Source organism: Oncorhynchus mykiss, chromosome 5 (assembly GCF_057628025.1).
Source record: "Oncorhynchus mykiss isolate SJ-2025 chromosome 5, ASM5762802v1, whole genome shotgun sequence".
Taxonomy (NCBI): domain Eukaryota; kingdom Metazoa; phylum Chordata; class Actinopteri; order Salmoniformes; family Salmonidae; genus Oncorhynchus; species Oncorhynchus mykiss.
In genome coordinates, this window is record NC_143026.1 from 67,100,568 (window position 1) to 67,121,678 (window position 21,111).

Below are 21,111 nucleotides of genomic sequence, written 5' to 3' on the forward strand. Positions count from 1 at the left end.
CATGTGTCATTCTTTCATGGTTATTCACAGGAATTGTTTTAAGAAATGAAAATAAATACAAACGGTGTAATTACAACAAATTGTGCTATGTATTACACTGAACAAATTCAGTGATAAAGCAATCAATTCAAAGCATTGATATTATGCTGCCTGGCAGACAATTTTATCCAAAGTGGCTTACACAGTTTAAATGTATGCACTCACTGTACTGTATGTGATCTCTGGGGGGATTGAAGCCATAACTTTACCAATGGAGCCAGGAGGAACACGCAGGATGTAAACCATCGTTGCCTCAAACCACATTTCATGTGACCTTACTTGCCAGTATGAGCATACTTGAATGATGCCTGGACAGAAATCTTACATATAGTAAAGACCCGATTATTCTAAAACTCACAATGCCACCACAGTTTGCAGCAGAAACCTGTCCACCGGATTGAAATATAATACATTTTATTTCTATGGTCCACCCATCCAGCAGACGGCAGTAGAGAGCGGGCTGGAGGTTAGTTCTTAGTGTTCTGAGCAGATGAGGAAGCAAAAATACCGTACAAGGAAGTAAAATAATATGAAATGCTTTTGACTTAGCTATGTCGTTGCAACTTTAGAATATATACTGTCATAACGCAGACAACAATTATGGTATTATGGACAACAACATCGGTATGAAGGGGCGATGGTAGAATCCGTTGCTGTTAGCCAGCCTGGGTCAATGGACGCGAGGACTTGAACTGTGGATAAGTTACCTGGCTAGCTGTTAACAGACAGCTGAGCTCATTAGCTAGCGCTACAGCGCTCGCTTGAAGAATTACAGCTCAAGTTCAACAACTGTTGTATTACCTAGCTAGCTTTCCAGTGATACCAGGTAGGTCTGCTAGTCTTGCACTATCAAACTGTATGAGATTGGGTCAGTGTCTCGAGCGTAACGTTATCTTGCCTGCTTCCTTGTTGATGAATGATTAGACACCTGCGCTAGCTAGCTACCCAACTTTCTTGGAATGTGTCACTTGCTTTGACTGTAATCAAACCGAATTAAAAGTTGAAGTATTAAGTTGATAATTGAATGGTTAGCTTTCTGTCATTTGTTCAATGTAGCCTGACTTGTTTTGTCTAATCCTCATTGAAAGGGATTCTCCAATCATGAGAAGGTCCAAACGCACCTCGCACACTACAAATGAAAGGTAGTTCGTCTTTGATGGACAAGGAAACTGTCAGTATGGCATTTGCTGGTGCCCTTGATCTTGTGGACAAAGAGAGGATTGTGTGGTGTTTGTTAGCCTGCAGGAGGAGGCCAGCTTGGCTGCCGGGCTACAGTGTCAGTGTGAGCAAATGTTTCTTCACAGCCACCGAAGCTTACTCCAGTGCCAGACCACAGGAGCAAAAGAGTTGCAGCCATTTGGCCCATCGGTCCTTCCTTTGAATGTTTTAAGACTGTCCCCTCTCCCTGCAGACTGACTCCCGTCTGTCCCCAACATGGCATCCTCCAGGCTGAAGTACCTGTCTCTGGGGGTGCTGGTGTTCCAGACCACCTCTCTGGTGCTGACCATGCGCTACTCCCGCACCCTGCAGGGGGACGGTCACCGCTACCTGGCCTCCTCGGCTGTGGTGGTGGCTGAGTTCATGAAGATCATTACCTGTTTGCTGCTCGTCTTCAAGGAACACAGTGAGTGGTCTGGATAGAGCTGCCTACTTCCCATCTGCAGTATAGGAAAATAATACTTTGTGTTGATGTATAAATTTAGGCCTAGAGGAAGACACATGGAAGGGTTATGCAAGTTATATCTCGGTATCTAACTTTCCCTCTATCTACACCTCTCTCCTGTATGGCACAGGCTACAGTGTTCGGGCTCTGAGCAGTATTCTGAGGCAGGAGATAGCCCACAAACCTATAGAGACCCTGAAGCTGGCCATTCCTTCTGGGATCTACACCCTACAGAACAACCTGCTCTACGTGGCTCTGTCTAACCTAGATGCTGCCACCTACCAGGTAGAACAACCTGTTATGGAGTGTTTTTTTCTCACCATCTCTACACACAATGCCCCATAATGACAAAGTGAAAACCTGTTTTAGACATTTTTGCATATGTATTGAAAATTAAATGCACAAATACCTAATTTACATAAGTATTCACACACACACATTCAATACATGTTAGAATCACCTTTGGCAGTGATTATAGCTGTGACTCTTTCTGGGTAAGACTCTAAGAGCTCCTTGATTGTACAATATTATTCAAGGTCTGCCAAGTTGGTTGTTCATCATTACTAGACAGTCATTATCATGTCTTGCCATAGATTTAAGTCAAAACTTGTCTTGGTAAGCTACTCCAGTGTATATTTGTTCTTGTGTTTTAGGTTTTTGTCCTGCTGAAAGGTGAATTTGTATCACATTGTCTGTTGGAAAACAGACTGAACCAGGTTTTCCTCTAGTATTTTGCCTGTACTTAGCTCTATCCCACTTCTTTTTATCTGAAAATAACTCCCTAATCCTTGCCAAGTACAAGCATAACCATAACATGCAGCCTGGTCTCTTAGACTACACATAACATAGAAATTGTAAATCTAGAACAGTCAAATTAGTATGATATGTTACAGTTGGTATGGTTACATAAGACAGACACTAACTGAAGGCAAAAACTAAAGGACTGGAACATCTAGCAAACTAAAGGTTGCGTGTTCAAGTCTCATCACGGACAACTTTAGCAATTTAGCTAGTTAGAAACTTTTTTAACTACTTACTACTTTTTAGCTACAGCTTCGATTGCCCTTTGCTTGAATTCCCTCCAAAAATAATCCTCACTGAGTACATTTTAGGTCTGCTGAGTGCAAACTTGAACGTTGTGCGCTGGAAGTTGCACAGAATTTTCAGAGGTTGTACCTGCTTTTAAGTTAGATTTAACAGTGGCCAAGAATGCTAATGTGGCTATTTGATCATAATGTTGGCCTACCATAAAAAGCAATGGTAAAAATGCATCTCATAACATTTTAACATAGAAATAGCTGTTCTATCATTCCGCCTACAGTAGCAGCCAATGTGTGGTGTTCAATGTAGGCCTACATTCCATGAGACATTTGAAAGAAACATGCAGGGCTTGACATTAGAGGTCGACCGATTATGATTTTTCAACGCCGATACCGATTATTGGAGGACCAAAAAAGCCGATACCGATTATTGGAGGACCAAAAAAGCCGATACCGATTATTGGAGGACCAAAAAAGCCGATACCGATTATTGGAGGACCAAAAAAGCCGATACCGATTATTGGAGGACCAAAAAAGCCGATACCGATTATTGGAGGACCAAAAAAGCCGATACCGATTATTGGAGGACCAAAAAAGCCGATACCGATTATTGGAGGACCAAAAAAGCCGATACCGATTAATCGGACATTTCTTTTTTTTTTTTTTTTTGTAATAATGACAATTACAACAATACTGAATGAACACTTATTTTAACTTAATATAATACATCAATAAAATAAATTTAGCCTCAAATAAATAATGAAACATGTTCAATTGGGTTTAAATAATGCAAAAACAAAGTGTTGGAGAAGAAAGTAAAAGTGCAATATGTGCTATGTAAGAAAGCTAACGTTTAAGTTCCTTGCTCAGAACATGAGAACATATGAAAGCTGGTGGCTCCTTTTAACATGAGTTCAATATTCCCAGACGTTTTAGGTTGTAGTTATAATAGGAATTATAGGACTATTTCTCTCTACCATTTGTATTTCATTAACCTTTGACTATTGGATGTTCTTATAGGCACTTTGGTATTGCCAGTGTAACAGTATAGCTTCCGTCCCTCTCCTCGCTCCTCCCTAGGAACACAATGACAACAGCCACCCTCGAAGCAGCGTTACCCATGCAGGGCAAGGGAAAGAACCACTCCAAGGCTCAGAGCGAGCGAGTGACGTTTGAAACGCTATTAGCGCTCGCTAACTAGCCAGCCATTTCACTTCGGTTACACCAGCCTCATCTCGGGAGTTGATATGCTTGAAGTCATAAACAGCGCAATGCTTGACGCACAACGAAGAGCTGCTGGCAAAACGCACGAAAGTGCTGTTTGAATTAATGTTTACGCGCCTGCTTCTGCCTACCACCGCTCAGTCAGATACTTAGATGCTTGTATGCTCAGTCAGATTATATGCATGACACGCTAGATAATATCTAGTAATATCATCAACCATGTGTAGTTAACTGGTGCTTATGATTGATTGATTGTTTTTTTATAAGATAAGTTTAATGCTAGCTAGCAACTTACCTTGGCTTACTGCATTCACGTTACAGGCAGTCTCCTTGTGGAGTGCAACAAGAGGCAGGTCGTTATTGCGTTGGACTAGTTAACTGTAAGGTTGCAAGATTGGATCCCCGGAGCTGACAAGGTGAAAATCTGTCTTTCTGTCCCTGAACGAGGCAGTTAACCCACTGTTCCTAGGCCGTCATTGAAAATAAGAATGTGTTCTTAACTGACTTGCCTAGTTAAATAAAGATGCAATAAAGGTGTACATTTATTTTAATTTTTTTTTAACGGCAAATTCGGTGTCCAAAAACACAGATTTCAGATTGTTATAAAAACTTTAAATCGCCCCTAATTAATCGTCCATTCCGATTAATCGGTCGACCTCTACTTAACATGAACCTGTTTATCCACTTGACCTTCAGACAAGGTGGCTGAATTTTTTTTATTTGGTGCAAGAAACCACTTTACAAAGTAAAACGCATTATTACAGACAATCAGACAAATTTTGCTACCCACTGCCTATTAGTTACTTAGCTTATTCAAGGGTGTCTCAAAATACAACACTGCCCCTTTAAGGCAAAAAAATAGCTCTTTACCTGACTCGCTTTTCAAAGATGTCTAGAAATGTACATATTTTGTGCTCTTGTAGGAAGCAATCACTACCCTATTGCTAACTACACATGATCTATAACTGGGCTAATAACTTGCTAAATATATTAATAGAATGTGCACACATGGCTACATGCTGATCTCAAAACAGGCAGCATCTACTCACGACTGCTCATGCTGTAAACACAGTACAGTTCAAAGTAAATGGCACAGATCCATATAAACAATGGTCTATTTGCATATATGGCTACTGCAGCGCTGATTGTTTATGCTGCACTGGTCTGTGTAGAATATGTCAATGCATATGGAATCCTACTCCCATGCATTATGCCTACAACAATCTTGTGCATTGTTAGTTTTGTTTCGGGATGTTGCGTTTGAAAGTGGCTAATATTGCATTTATTCGATGACAACTGCTGCAGATTTTCACCTTGTCAGCTCAGGGGAGCCAATCTTTCAACCTTACAGTTAACTAGTCCAATTGATAGTGTTAACAGGGAAAACGCTCAGAAAAGTGCTACCAACGTTTTCTGAGTCAAGATCACTTTTTGAGTCATAATGCAAGCCGAGATCTAGCCTATGCAATATTAACCAATTACAAACAGTACTGTAACAATTAGATTGTTGTAGTAAGCTATAGGCCCAATACATTATCACCGCATATTGGCTTTGCTTGAATTGCCCTACCAATGCATTGTTGTTTGGGCCATTTAAAAAATATATATATTTTGAAATTTGAGGTAGGTTATATGATCACATTGGCAATAGCTCTGTTGTTGTATTACTTGTGAGGCACAGCTGAGTGTGCATACATAAAAATAAAAAATTTTAAAAAAGCTTTTCATTTGTATTTTGCTGGTGCCTGCATCTAATGGTCAGTCTAATGGGAGAGAGCAGCAGACTGAGGGGCCGCCTCAACATCCTTCCACTCTCCCTTACCAAAAAGGGACACCGTCTTCCAGCTGATGGCGAAACTTAAGTCGGATCTCATTATTTCTGCCTTATGCACAAATTCATGTTACGCCTATGAACAGAGAAAGGGAAATATTCCTCGACATTGAAAAAGACCCAAGACGCTAATAATAACAACAACGTAAGCCTATAGACTTTCCTACTCATTTACAGTGCATTCGGAAAGTATTCAGACCCCTTGACTTTCTCCACATTTTGGTACGTTGCAGCCTTATTCTTAAATTGATTAAATTGTTATTTTTCCTCATCAATCTACACAGAATACCCAATAATGACAAAGCAAAAACAGCTTTTTTAAACACTTTTGCAAATATGTAAAATATATATTTCTGTTTTTTATTTTTAATATAAGTGTTCAGACCCTTTACTCAGTACTTTGTTGAAGCACCTTTGGCAGCAATTATAGCCCAGAGTCTTCTTGGGTATGACGCTACAAGCTTGGCACACCTGTATTTGGGAAGAGTCTCCCATTCTTCTCGGCAGATTCTCTCAACCTCTGTCAGGTTGGATGGGGAGCGTTACTGCACAGCTTTTTTCAGGTCTCTCCAGAGATGTTAGATCTGGTTCAAGTCTGGGCTCTGGCTGGGCCACTCAGCCAGACTTGTCCCGAAGGCACTCTTGCATTGTCTTGGCTGTGTGCTTAGGGTCGTTGTCTTGTTGGAAGGTGAACCTTTGCCCCAGTCTGAGGTCCTGAGCAGGTTTTCATCAAGGATCTCCCTGTACTTTGCTCTGTTCATCTATCCTATTCCCTCGATCCTGACTAGTCTCCCAGTCCCTGCTGCTGAAAAACATCCCACAGCATGATGCTGCCACCACAATGCTTCACTGTAGGTTGGTGCAAAGTTTCCTTCAGATGTGACGCTTGGCATTCAGGCCAAAGAGTTCAATCTTGGTTTCATCAGACCAGAGAATCTTGTTTCTCATGGTTTGAGAGTCCTTTAGGTGCCTTTTGGCAAACTCCAAGTGGGCTGTCATGTGCCTTTTCCTGAGGATTGACTCCCGTCTGGCCACTCTACCATAAAGGCCTAAATGGTGGAGTGCTGCAGAGATGTTTGTCCTCCTGGAAGGTTCTCCTGGAAGGTTCTCCTGGAAGGTTCTCCCATCTCCACAAATTAACTCTGGAGCTCTGTCAGAGTGACCATCGGGTTCTCGGTCATCTCTCTGACCAAGGCCCTTCTCCCCAGATTTCCTCAATTTGGCCGGGCGGCCAGCAAAAGGAACAGTCTTGGTGGTTCCAAACTTCTTCCATTTAAGAATGATGGAGGCCACTGTGTTCTTTGGGACCTTCAATGCTGCAGAAATGTTTTGGTACCCTTCCCCAGACCTGTGCCTAGACACCATCCTGTCTCGGAGCTCTACGGACAATTCCTTCGACCTCATGGCTTGGTTTTTGATCTGACATGCACTGTCAACTGTGGGACCTTGTAGAGACAGGCGTGTGCCTTTCCAAATCATGTCCAATAAGTTGCATTTGCCACAGGTAGACTCCAATCAAGTTGTAGAAACATCTCAAGGATGATCATTGGAAACAGGATGCACCTGAGCTCAATTTACAGTCTCCTAGCAAAGTTTCTGAATACTTATGTAAATAAGGTATTTCTGTTTTTTTCTGTATTGTGTGTAGATTACATTTTTTATTTTTATTTAATCCATTGTAGAATAAGGCTGTAACGTAACAAAATTTAGAAAAAGGGAAGGGGTCTGAATACTTTCCGAATGCACTGTATTACTGCTGCAGTGCTTGTTGTAGCGCAGTGGAAATAGGAAGAATGTGCATTTTATGGATGTATTTAACACTTTTATAAAAGTGTTGACAGTGCTGAGTAAGAACTTAAACATGAACTCACTCTTAAAAACAGTAGCTTTTTGCTGTATTCGTTGACAGTCTCTCTAGTAATGGTTTGAAAATCTCACAGTATCAACTTTGCTGTAGCTTTCTTTTATGCCTGCTAGTTACTGCAGACACTGTCATCTGAGCCATCCGAATGGCCAGCGGTAGGCCTATGGTGCACTTGATTTGCTCTCCGGGCACGTCGGGAAGGCAGAGTTTGTACCTTCAGACACATGTAATGGTTCAAAAGGGCAACAATTTGCCTATCTGGCGCGCAGGGCAGCTGAATCGGGTGCACCTACCGCCAACATCCCCAGACTAAATAAAAAGATGTAGGAACACAAGGCTTTTTATCATTGGTTTTTTACAGAAATGTTTGGTGATCGACTAGGAATGCTTTGGAGATCGACCACTGGATCGTGATCGACCAGTTGGTGACCACTGCTCTAGAAAGTTGAGTGAAGTTCAGTCTCGTGCTTCTCTCTGTGGGCTGATATTTCTTTTGCGTCGCAGTCTCGGGGCTACTGCGTGCTGCTTTAGAGGGAACATTGTTTGCAACTACTTAGCATGTTAGCTAACCCTTCCCCCTAACATGAACCCTTTTAGCTAACCCTTCCCCTAACCATAACCCTGTTAGCTAACCCTTCCCCTAACCATAACCCTTTTAGCTAACCCTTCCCCTAACCATAACCCTGTTAGCTAACCCTTCCCCTAACCATAACCCTGTTAGCTAACCCTTCCCCTAACCATAACCGTTTTAGCTAACCCTTCCCCCTAACCTTAATCCTTTAACATAATACAATACATAATACTAGCAAACATTAGCCACTACAAATTGGAATTTGTAACATATCATACAAAATGGATGCTGGACATCCAAAAATGAATACATACCATACGAAACGTAACATATATCATGCTAAATGGAGTGTCTCGGATTTACGTGTACAGAATAATACGAAATCTTCTGAGACCAGGTTGTAACATGATGAAGCCATCACCATACTTGAAAAAAATAAAGAGTTGGGTTTGCCCCAAATATACCACTTTGTATTCAGTACATAAAGTGAATTTTTTTGCCACATTTTTTGCAGTTTTACTTTAATGCCTTATTGAAAACAGGATGCATGTTTTGGAATATTTTTATTCTGTATAGAGTTTCTTATTTTCACTGTCATTTAGATTAGAATTGTGGAATAACTGCAAGGTTGTTGATCCATCCTCAGTTTTCTCCTATCACAGCCATTAAACTGTAACAGTTTTAAAGTCATCATTGGCCTCCTGGTGAAATCCCTGAGTTTCCTTCCTCTCTGGAAACTGAGTTAGGAAGGATGCCTGTATGCTTGTAATGACTGGGTGTATTGATACACCATCCAATGTGTAATGAATAACTTCACCATGCTCAAAGGGGTATTCAATGTCTGCTTTTTATTTTATTTTTTACCAGTCTACCAATTGGTGCCCTTCATTGTGAGGTATTGGAAAACCTACCTGGTCTTTTTGGTTGAATCTGTGTTTGAAACCTTACAGATAATTGTCTATGTGTGGGGAAACAGAGTCATTCAAAATCATGTTAAACACTATTGCACACAGTGAGTCCATCCAACTTCTTATGTGACCTGTTAAGCAAATCTTTACTCCTGAACTAATTTAGGCTTCTCCATAACAAGTGTTTTTGAATACTTATTGACTCCTTTCAGCTTTTAATTTTTAATTAATTTGTTAGAATTTCAAGAAAACATTCCTGTTTGACATTATGGGGTATTGTGTGTAGGCCAGTGACAAATAGTAAGTTCAGGCTGTAACACAACACAATGTGGAAAAAGTCGAGGGGTGTGAATACTTTCTGAAGGCACTGTATTAGTGTCTGGAGTAGTATATTTTTTTATGGTTTCAAAATGGTGTCCCCTGTTTTCCCCTTGTCTGTCTCCACCAGGTGACCTACCAGCTGAAGATCCTTACCACAGCTCTCTTCTCAGTGTCCATGCTGGGCCGACGACTGGGTGTGTACCAGTGGCTCTCCCTGCTCATCCTCATGGCTGGGGTTGCACTTGTGCAGGTAAACTCTACTCTTAACTCCTTTACAATCCACCTTTTTTTTTCAAACCTGCATTTTACACACTCCAGTATGTTTGTGTGTGTCCAATGTCTAGTGGCCCTCTGAGTCCCCTGGGACCCCTGAGAAGGAGCAGCTGTCTGCGGGGTCCCAGTTTGTTGGCGTGGCGGCGGTGCTGGTGGCCTGCTTCTCCAGTGGCTTTGCTGGCGTTTACTTTGAGAAGATCCTCAAAGAGACAAAACAGAGTGTCTGGGTCCGCAACATCCAACTGGGTCAGTATGAAACGGTTCTACTATACTAGGGTTGTAAGGGCACTTGTTCCAGTTTTCCGTCCCAGAATTACTCTGTTATTATCAAATAAATATTATTTATGACAGAGCTCTAGTACTGTGTCTTTGAAGTGAGTTCTTAGTGTTCCTTCCTCCTCACTGAAACCCTGCGTTTTTCTCTCAGTGCCAAATGAGTCTTCCTGCTGAGTTTTTTTTTTATTTTTTTTTACAGCCGAACATGTGAAGCGTGTGTTAATTCTCCTGTGATTAATTTCCTGGTGTGAACTTGTGCTAGTTTTCTGTATAGAGTTTCTGCATCGAGAAAATGCTGCATTCATCCTCATACACATTGGATGAGACTAGTGTTTAACATTAATATCTATGGATGTAGACAGTTTTTTTCAGTCAATCACTGCAGGTTATTGTTTTTGGTGAAAGCTGGCAGGGTTACGTTAAATCCATTTTCCTATCATTCATATTCAGGTCAAACTCACATCATCTGACCTGTTTGTCTGTGTGTAGGAATGTTTGGCCTGGTGTTTGGTCTGATGGGGATGTTTGCGTACGATGGGGAGAGGGTCCAAGAGTCTGGGATGTTCCAGGGATACAACACAGTCACCTGGATAGTGGTGGCTCTGCAGGTACATCTCACTATTATTTGTTTTTACTTCACCTGTGAGCTGCAGGTCAAATGTAGTCAGTATGTACTGTTAGTTCACAAGCTACAAATGTGAAGAAATGGTGTTGTTAAATTCTAAATAAACAGAGTAAAACTCACAGACCACTAGTAAAGATCAAACCAAGTTTATTCACCCACTGGGTCACACCGCTGCATAAGACAAAGACATATTTACACAAGCACTGGTATTTAAACCGTCCTCCTATGCTGAGGCATCTCGCACATCTGGACAGCCAATACATCTCTGTTGCTCGACAGGACTTTAGTGATGCCTGTTCTTTCTCACTTCATCTGGCTTGACCTGACCTCGGCCCAAATTCCTCACTCCTCCCCAACTCACGGCTGTCCTGTTGACTTGTACCAGACTGTGGCCCTTCTCTCCATAGGATACCTGAACAATAACATGTTCTGACAGAATGTAAACATTCTGCGTTCCCCTTTCTCCCTCAGTAACATGGAATAAGGATATTTCAAGTTTAAAAGTCAGAACCAGTCGTGGCCAAAAGTTTTGAATGACACAAATATTAATTTCCAAAGTTTGCTGCTTCAGTGTCTTCAGATATTTTTGTCAGATGTTACTATGGAATACTGAAGTATAATTACAAACATTTCATAAGTGTCAAAAGCTTTTATTGACGATTACATGAAGTTGATGCAAAGAGTGAATATTTGCAGTGTTGACCCTTCTTTTTCAAGACCTCTGCAATCCGCCCTGGCATGCTGTCAATTAACTTCTGGGCCACATGACTGATGGCAGCCCATTCTTGCATAATCAATGCTTGGAGTTTGTGTCAGAATTTGTGGGTTTTTGTTTGTCCCCCCACCTCTTGAGGATTGACCACAAGTTCTCAATGGGATTAAGGACAGGGGAGTTTCCTGGCCATGGACCCAAAATATCGATGGTTTGTTCCCCGAGCCATTTAGTTATCACTTTTGCCTTATGGTAAGGTGCTCCATCACGCTGGAAAAGGCGTTGTTCGGCACCAAACTGTTCCTGGATGGTTGGGAGAAGTTGCTATCGGAGGATGTGTTGGTACCATTCTTTATTCATGGCTGTGTTCTTAGGCAAAATTGTGAGTGAGCCCACTCCCTTGGCTGAGAAGCAACCCCACACATGAATGGTCTCAGGATGCTTTACTGTTGGCAGGACACAGGACTGATGGTAGCGCTCACCTTGTCTTCTCCGGACAAGCTTTTTACCGAATGTCCCTTACAATCAGAAAATGGATTCATCAGAGAAAAGGACTTTACCCCAGTCCTCAGCAGTCCAATCCCTGTACCTATTGCAGAATATCAGTATGTCCCTGATGTTTAGCCTGGAGAGAAGTGGCTTCTGTGCTGCCCTTCTTGACACCAGGCCATCCTCCAAAAGTCTTTGCCTCACTGTTAGAGGTCGACCGAGTATGATTTTTCAACACCAATACCGATTTTAAAAAAATACTTTATTTATTTGTAATAATGACAAATACAACAATACTGAATGAACACTTTTATTTTAACTTAATATAATACATCAATAAAATCAATTTAGCCTCAAATAAATAATAAAACATGTTCAATTTGGTTTAAATAATGCAAAAACAAAGTGTTGGAGAAGAAAGTGAAAGTGAAATATGTGCCATGTAGAAAAGCTAACGTTTCAGTTCCTTGCTCAGAACATGAGAACATATGAAAGCTGGTGGCTCCTTTTAACATGAGTCTTCAATATTCCCAGGTAAGAAGTTTTAGGGTGTAGTTATTATTGGAATTATAGGACTATTTCCCTCTATACCATTTGTATTTCATATACCTTTGACTATTGGATGTTCTTATAGGCACTATAGTATTGCCAGTGTAACAGTATAGCTTCCGTCCCTCTCCTCGCCCCTACCTGGGCTCGAACCAGGAACACATCGAAACCCTAACCCCTTGCAGAGCAAGGGGAACAACTACTTCAAGGTCTGAGCGAGTGCTGTCACCGATTGAAACGCTATTACACCAGCCTAATCTCGGGAGTTGAAGTCATAAACAGCTCAATGCTTGAAGCATTGTGAAGAGCTGCTGGCAAAACGCACGTAAGTGCTGTTTGAATGAATACTTACGAGCCTGCTTCTGCCTACCACCGCTCAGTAAGACTGCTCGATCAAATATCAAATCGTAGACTTAATTATAACATAACACACAGAAATACGAGCCTTAGGTCATTAATATGGTCAAATCCGGAAACTATCATTTCGAAAACAAACGTTTATTCTTTCGTTGAAATATGGAACCGTTACATATTTTATCTAACGGGTGGCATCCCTAAGTCTAATTATTGCTGTTACATTGTACAACCTTCAATGTTATGTCATAATTATGTACAATTCTGGCAAATTAATTACAGGCTTTGTTAGGAATAAATGGTCTTCACACAGTTCACAATGAGCCAGGCGGCCCAAACTGCTGCATATACCCTGACTGCTTGCACGGAACGCAAGAGAAGTGACAATTTCCCTAGTTAAAAGAAACTCATGTTAACAGGCAATATTAACTAAATATGCAGGTTTAAAAATATATACTTGTGTATTGATTTTAAAGAAAGGCATTGATGTTTATGGTTAGGTACATGTAACGGATGTGAAGCGGCTAGCTTAGTTAGCGGTGCGCGCTAAATAGCGTTTCAATCGGTGACGTCACTTGCTCTGAGACCTTGAAGTAGTAGTTCCCCTTGCTCTGCAAGGGCTGCGGCTTTTGTGGAGCGATGGGTAACGATGCTTCGTGGGGTGACTGTTGTCGATGTGTGCAGAGGGTCCCTGGTTCGCGCCCGGGTATGGGCGAGGGGACGGTCTAAAGTTATACTGTTACATACACATTGGTGCAACGACAGTGCTTTTTTCGCCAATGCGCTTGTTAAATCATCACCCGTTTAGAGAAGTAGGCTGTGATTCGATAAGAAATGAACAGGCACCGCATCGATTATATGCAACGCAGGACACGCTAGATAAATAGTAATATCATCAACCATGTGTAGTTAACTAGTGATTATGTTAAGGTTGATTGTTTTTTCATAAGATAAGTTTAATGCCAGCTAGCAATTTACCTTGGCTTCTTGCTGCACTCACGTAACAGGTAGTCAGCCTGCCACGCAGGCTTCTTGTGGAGTGCAATGTAAGGCAGGTGGTTAGAGCGTTGGACTAGTAACCGGAAGGTTGCAAGATCGAATCCCCGAGCTGACAAGGTAAAAATCTATTCTGCCCCTGAAAAAGGCAGTTAACCCACCGTTCCTAAGCCGTCATTGAAAATAAGAATGTGTTCTTAACTTACTTGCCCAGTTAAATAAAGGTATAATTTTTTTTTTAAATCATCCACAATCGGTGTCCAAAAATACAGATTTCAGATTGTTATGAAAACTTGAAATCGTCCCTAATTAATCGGCCATTCCGATTAATTGGTCGACCTCTGCTCACTGTGCGTGCAGATGCACTCACACCTGCCTGTTGCCATTCCTGAGCAAGCTCTACTGGTGGTGCCTCGATCCCGTAGCTGAATCAACTTTAGGAGACGGTCCTGGCGCTTGCTGGACTTTCTTGGGCGCCCTGAAGCCTTCACAACAATTGAACAGCTCTCCTTGAAGTTCTTTATGATCCGATAAATTGTTTATTTGGGTGCAATCTTACTGGCAGCAATATCCTTGCCTGTGAAGCCCTTTTTGTGCAAAGCAATGATGATGGCACGTGTCTCCTTGCAGATAACCATGGCTAACAGAGGAAGAACAATGATTCCAAGCACCACACTCCTTTTGAATCTTCCAGTCTGTTATTCGACCTCAATCAGCGTGACAGAGTGATCTCCAGCCTTGTCCTCGTCAACACTCACACCTGTGTTAACGGGAGAATCACTGACATGATGTCAGCTGGTCCTTTTGTGGCAGGGCTGAAATGCAGTGGAAATATTTTTGGGGGATTCAGTTCATTTGCATGGCAAAGAGGATCTTTACAATTAATTGTAATCATCTGATCACTCTTCATAACATTCTGAGTATATGCAAATTGCCATCATACAAACTGAGGCAGCAGACTTTGAAAATTAATATTTGTCATTCTCAAAACTTTTGGCCACGACTGTACAGTTTTAATGGAAAAATCTTGCACTGTTAATCATGTTGAATGAATATTGCCATGCCTATTGACTAAGGTGCTATTGCTTGATCTCGTTCCAATTGTGTGAGCTTTGTAGTATTATAGTGTCCCTTTGCCCACTGCTCATCCAGTCCATATCTGGTGTGTTTCTCTAGGCACTAGGAGGGCTGGTTATAGCAGCTGTCATCAAGTATGCAGACAACATCCTGAAGGGTTTCGCTACGTCACTCTCCATCATTCTGTCAACACTCATATCCTACTTCTGGCTGCAGGACTTCGACCCAACTAGGTTCTCACGCAACACACACATTCTCTCTTGAGCTGGGTTATTTTAATTACCTAATTGAATGTCGTTTGTCTCTGACACGTGTAATGCTGTGTCTTGTCTTGTGTCCTCTCCAGTGTGTTCTTCATGGGTGCAGTGCTGGTCATCACGGCCACCTTCCTGTATGGCTACGAGGGCAAGCCCTCCCCCAACCCCAGTCGTGCCTAGGGGACATCGCAGAGGGGGGAAAAGGAGGTCCGAAAGAGAGATCAGGTAAAAGAAGATATGAGAAGAAAGTGGAGAGGAAGAAAGAAGTGGAGTGAAGGACACTAGACTAGTGGCATTGAGATGGGCCTCTGACACCATGAAGTGCATCAACTATGAAATGTGACCAGGAAGTAGCCAGACAAGGCTGTTCCTCATCATGGTTACCACTACAGAGAAATACACCCATGAGAAATAGACCCATGAGTCATGACCAAGCTGAGCAGTGTACTGGTCAGCCAGCTTACCGCACTGGGCCAAAACTAGTTGGGGTGGTTCCCCTGTCTTAATGTTACTGTCATCAGCTAAATCATGAAGATGATAGGTAAACAAAGACACCATAATGTTCACACATGACTTGTGACAATAGTCCAGATGTATTGGACTCCACAGACATACTGATGACATACTGATGAACTATGTTGCTGTCTCACTGCTGTAGAGACTGTTTGTGGGTCGTTCCACAAAATGTGTGCCTTTTGCGCCCCCTTTGATATTTTAAGTAAACATGGTGCACCAATATTACATTTTTTAAAGTCTGTTATATTAATTGAAGTGCCCTTTTGTGTATATACTGTATTTCTAAAGATGATTATTTATTTAATGTGATTAGTTATTAATTTACATTTTTCCCTCATTTTAATGTCAACCCTGTTACCTGAACATCATTCTCATTTTAAATGTAAAGAAACACTGAACATCTAATAGTCAAACCATAGTGTAAAAAAATCTGGTTTTACTCTTTTTGGCCATTTTCTGTCACAAGGGGATTTATGGCTGCTTTTGAGATTAAATCGTCAACCCTGTTACTTTAATTGGCCTTTACTATAGTATTTCTTTGAGATGGGAAAATTTGTTTTTATGAAGTTGAACATGTGGTCTTTGACAGAGTGTTAAATTACGTGAAATCAAACACTTTTTTTCCCAAGTTACACTACTCAAAAGGCACCCAATTGGTGAAACGACCCTTGTACTTCTCCTCTCTTTGTCACTTGATTTGTTATTTGGGGAAGTGGGTGAGGATGACTTTGTTACTGTATTTACCAATCATGAGGAACGCACGTCCATAAAGAAAATGTTTCCTACATCAAAGACGAGTGTGTCATTTAGAAATTCTACAAGTGCTCTGATCCAAGAGATGCGAACAGTCACACATGCTCTCCCTATTATATCTGACAGTAATACATCTTCTGAGTGCATATTGTGCATGAGACCTATAGCTCAGAGGATGAACTGATTCCACTGACCCTCTGTCAACACCGAAATATGAATACGCAGCAGCTGTGTGTACACTGGCAATGTGGGACTGAGGGGAACAACTATTACACTTGCAGATTAATTCAAAGACGTTCTTATAACACGCAAACATGTTTTACCTTCATTTTATTGAATTAAAAACAATGCTTGCATGCTAAATCTCCCACCCATCCATAATGAAACCCTTTGGAATACCTGCCTACGTTGTCCCACTGTACATATGATTGAATGTACAGTTCTGTTCATCCTCCAGTCCGAGTCATTCTGTTCTCAGGCACATCTGTTACTGTGAATGACTGGCTCTCAATGGACGTTTGTCACCATACACAGTATGTGATATGACCTTCAATATAAACAATTGATTTGTAATATCCTATTCAACCCACTTGTCCCTCATAGAATTATGGCTTGGGTGTAGTCACAGAGGGGGTGTGTGTGTGTGTGTAGTCGCAGAGGGGATGTGTGTATCAGTGTAAAGGCTAGTATGGTTTGCACCTCAGTAATGAGCAGCATGTGGAGTTCATTTTGTTACATTTTCAGACTGTCTCCTCTGTACATCATACCTGACCTGGCCCACACTGCTGTTCTCATTGGCCATTCTGTAGGTGGCTATAGAGAGCCTGTCTTCCCCTTCTACCAGTAACACATTCATCCTTGTCTGTAACTGTACTGAGCATGAAGGCTGCATTTAAATGTACTACAATCTTTGTTCTTACATATAAAATACATTATACTCCCCAATCTCACCTGTATTATACCCATAAAGCCACATACATATACTGCTGGGCCTCTCACACCTCAGGTTAGTCTCAAATGGCCACCTATTCTCCACATAGTGCATTACCTTTAACCAGAGCCAAAGGGGAATGGGGTTCCATTTGAGACACAACCCTCTACATCACTGTCATAGAGCCAGAACAGTCTGTAATTAAAGATGGCTGCTCTCATCTCGGTGAGGCAGCATGGTGTGCAGTAGGCTACAGGCTGCTCCCCTAGAGTGTAGCCTACTCTGAGCCCTGCTGGGCCTGGAACACTCACAAAGGACTAGTCCTCTCTGCTTCTCCAGGACAGAGGATGTTATTAAGGCAGAGGTCCCTCTGTGGGTCTGGTCTGTATTTAGGCTCTGGTCCAGGCAGCAGTCCTCTCTCTCTACTCAAAGGCAGTGGTGGGGATTTAAGGCGGCTGTCCCACAAGTCTCTGTCCATATTGATCTCATAATGGCAGGATGTCTGGGCCCAAGTTACACCTCCCTTCCCTCTCTCTGCTACTTAGGAGGGATGACCACTAGGGGTGGGCCCTTCCTGGGCCTCCACATCAGCACCTGGGCGTCGTTGGCGTTGGGCCTCCCCAGGGCGTTGGGGGGGATGGGCTCCATGTGGGTTAGGACGCGGGGCTGGTCCTGGTGCGTCCGGCCCGTCAGGGTGGCTCTGGAGCCCAGGGGCATGGAGGGGTCCACCAAGATGTCCACCCTCATGCGCCACTTGACCGTCTGCAGCAGGATCTTCTCCCGCGTGGCCGTGTTGAGGGCCACCAGCCAGGTGGTGAAGCTCTGGTCCCTCTTGATGCGGGTGAGCAGGGGCAGGTTGCTGTCGCTGATGGGCACGGCCCAGGTCACACTGGGGTAGAAGTTATCGTTCATGCTGACGGTGAAGCGCAAGGGCTCGGAGGTGGGCCCCGCCAGGGTGACCGTCTCGGTGGTGTTGCCGTACCAGGGGTAGCTCACCCCGTCTGAGTCACTGATGGCCCTCACAAGACCTTCACGCAGCTCTGGTAGCTCCCAGCTAGACCTGCAGGAGGACAACAAGTCAGAGGTCAAACTACAGTTGAATAGATGATGGGTTGGAACCTGTTCTTAGTGGGTCATGGATTAGCACTGTGTTGAACTGTAGATTCACAAGGAGATTCAAAGGGCTTTAGCTGTCTTACGCAGCACATTACATTTGGGAGCCTCTGTGTTAGACATTCTCAAAAAGACATACAAATACATAAAAGATGTTTGATAAATGTATTTCACCTCAGGGCTCCATACTGTAGACTATGTATGATAGATAGATGAGTCAGTGGAATAATATATTGTGTTTTCCGGCCAATGAGAGGGTGTCGGCTGGTGTGATCTGATGCCACGTTCCCCCCTGCAGATCAGCTCCTTTTGTTATGTTTTTCTGCTGCACCCCTAGACCCCCCCCCCCCCCCCCCATCCCCAGTCAGGATTAAACACCTCCTCACATATGCCTCCTCCAGAGAAAAACACCCCCAGGCAGTGCTGGAGGAGGCTGTATGTGTTACTCGTCAGTGGGTGTGTGATTCTGTCTCCTGGAGAGAAGGGAGTGTGTCAGTGCATCTCTCTCTCCCTCGTTTCTGTGAACACAATGTATGTCTAGGAGCAGTTGTGTAGCTCCTCTGTCATCTCTATTTTGATGGTGAAGTCACAGGAACAGAATCAATTGGTGTGGGTTTGAATGAAGGAGGGTGAGTGCATAGTTAACCTTCTGTTTGCACAAATGCTCTGCTACACATACACTCACACATATCCACATATCAAGTGTTGCATTGCATTCATGTCAATTTTGATGGCACACAAAACACACACACTTCCTACAGCACCAGAGAAGTGACAGTTTGGAACAGAGCAGCTGGGGAGCTTCAATCAGCAGCCTGGAGGAGAACTCAACTCACATGCCAATGTCATTGTAGGTGTTGTAGAATTCCATCTGTGTGCATGCCTGGATCCAACCCACCACCCAAGTCTCATTACGGGGAATAGGGGGCATCACTATCCGTGCAGAGGCCTTGAAATAGGCCGTCTTGTAGCGCAACACTATAGGAGAGTTCTCCTCAATGATTGTCGGGGAGTGATCGATAGTGGCGGAAACGTCATAGACCACTATGTTTTCGCGTTTGATGCGCGATTTACAGGCGATGCTCTGTATGCAGCCCATGATGAGATTAGGGTTCTAGTCAGTTGGACCAGACAGGATGATAACACTGTCACGTCCTATCGACTTACAAACAATATGCTTAATATGTCACATTAGTCAATGCATTGTATGCATCCAAAAAGGCAATCAGTACCATTTACATTTATGCACAAAGATAAAACAGATAGGTGGTCAGATCTTAGGACAGGGGAGCAGATTAATTAAATAACAGCAGTTGGTGGTATTGGATCCTCTCTACGCCTCGGATCGCAAGTGTAGCCTATCCGTGTCTGCGTGGCACTGCCCTCTCTTCCAGTCCGGGCTTCCGTGGGCTCCAGCCCCTCAAAATGATTCAAATCCATACGTCCTCTTGCAGGTCTGTGCCGGTTGATGCTCTTCTTTCGTCCCCGGGCTGTCATGTCACAAGCCGGGGGAGAGCGGCACACTCAGAGGCGTCGTGTCAATGGCCCAGTCGGGTGGTTGTCGTGATGCATTATGAAGCGGCGCTGGCGGCTCACGAGGCGCGCTTGATCCGAGCGATGACAATCTAGACCACCAGGCATTCCTCACCATGAGTGTAAAACGAAGGATAAAACACAGTCAATGCAGGGAGATCCCCCATTTTTTATTCAACGCTTCCTCTGCAGAATTGGCTGAACAACAGACTCGCGCTTTGATAAATCAGCGGGTGAAAAACAAGTGTTCAAGAACATAGAAATCATAGACAACAGTTCTATCCAATCCGAAAATCAGTGTATCAAATTGTTGCTGCATGGCTTGATAAAATCCCCGTATGGACACATTAAGGATGCTGTCTTGCCTCCTCTTCTCTCCCAAAGCGATGCATCGTCTGGCGCTGTTCAGCTTCCTTGGTGCTGATGATGCTGAGTGAACCAATGAACAGCAGAGGGAGAATAAGCGCGTGGGAGTGCCGGGAGTCCTTTATTTGGCCGTAACAGTATGTGCATTTCCTCCATGTCTTGAATGGCTATAGCCTATGACTGCTAGGCTACTCACATTCATCAAGTGTCTGCCTGGTGATAAGAATAGACCAATTGATGGTTGAATTTTTTATGAGCTGCATATTCACAATCATGCAATGGCAAGTCATTGTCAATTCTAGCCCCATTCTTTGATGGCAGCACAATTGATAAGGTCCGGACATAATTGTATCATATGATTTTAGGGCAAATCAAAATAGATACGAGGAAAGCTTGATATTGTTATAAATAAATAGTACTTTTCCTAAAATAATTTATAGCCTTCGTCACTAGACTTTGTTTGACATGATGATGAACCACTGTCGAGTTTTTTCCTTAGCTAATAAATCAACAAAGCTAAGCCTGACATTATGAGCAGACAATACTGCCCATTTTCAGCTAATAAGGACAAATAGGAGGTTCTACAGTTCATTTATGCCACTTGGTATCACATATGCGATCGGCTCTGCGAGTGAATCTGATGTGTACAGTAGACAGAAGTAGCAAAGCACCTCCCCTTAATGACACACTGGAACTCTGCTGTCATCTTTCAGTGATCCATTTGTCTTGGAGTTGGTTAAAGATCACTCCTGCCTCCGAGTAGGCCTACTTTTAACAAAATAATTTTTGCGTGTTCCTGATGATACTACAGGTTGTGTTTCTACTTGAAG

General features: G+C 42.8%; 2 protein-coding genes across 2 annotated transcripts; one reads left to right on the top strand and one right to left on the bottom strand.

Moving 5' to 3' along the window:
• Positions 1-472: 472 nt before the first annotated feature.
• On the top strand, positions 473-16,377 carry slc35a3a (solute carrier family 35 member A3a). Its single transcript, XM_036978103.2, has 8 exons — positions 473-865; positions 1,451-1,663; positions 1,833-1,987; positions 9,589-9,711; positions 9,806-9,980; positions 10,500-10,618; positions 14,912-15,045; positions 15,159-16,377. Exons 2-8 carry the CDS (start codon positions 1,474-1,476, stop codon positions 15,247-15,249), a joined length of 987 nt encoding a protein of 328 aa, XP_036833998.1. The 5' UTR covers positions 473-865; positions 1,451-1,473; the 3' UTR covers positions 15,250-16,377.
• Positions 16,378-16,651: 274 nt separating this feature from the next.
• fam78bb (family with sequence similarity 78 member Bb) lies at positions 16,652-20,380 on the bottom strand. The gene is made up of 2 exons (XM_021603936.3): positions 19,219-20,380; positions 16,652-18,329 (listed from the first exon to the last, which is right to left on the bottom strand). The coding sequence occupies exons 1-2, from the start codon at positions 19,479-19,481 to the stop codon at positions 17,807-17,809; spliced, it is 786 nt and encodes a 261-aa protein (XP_021459611.1). The 5' UTR covers positions 19,482-20,380; the 3' UTR covers positions 16,652-17,806.
• Between the last annotated feature and the right edge of the window lie 731 nt (positions 20,381-21,111).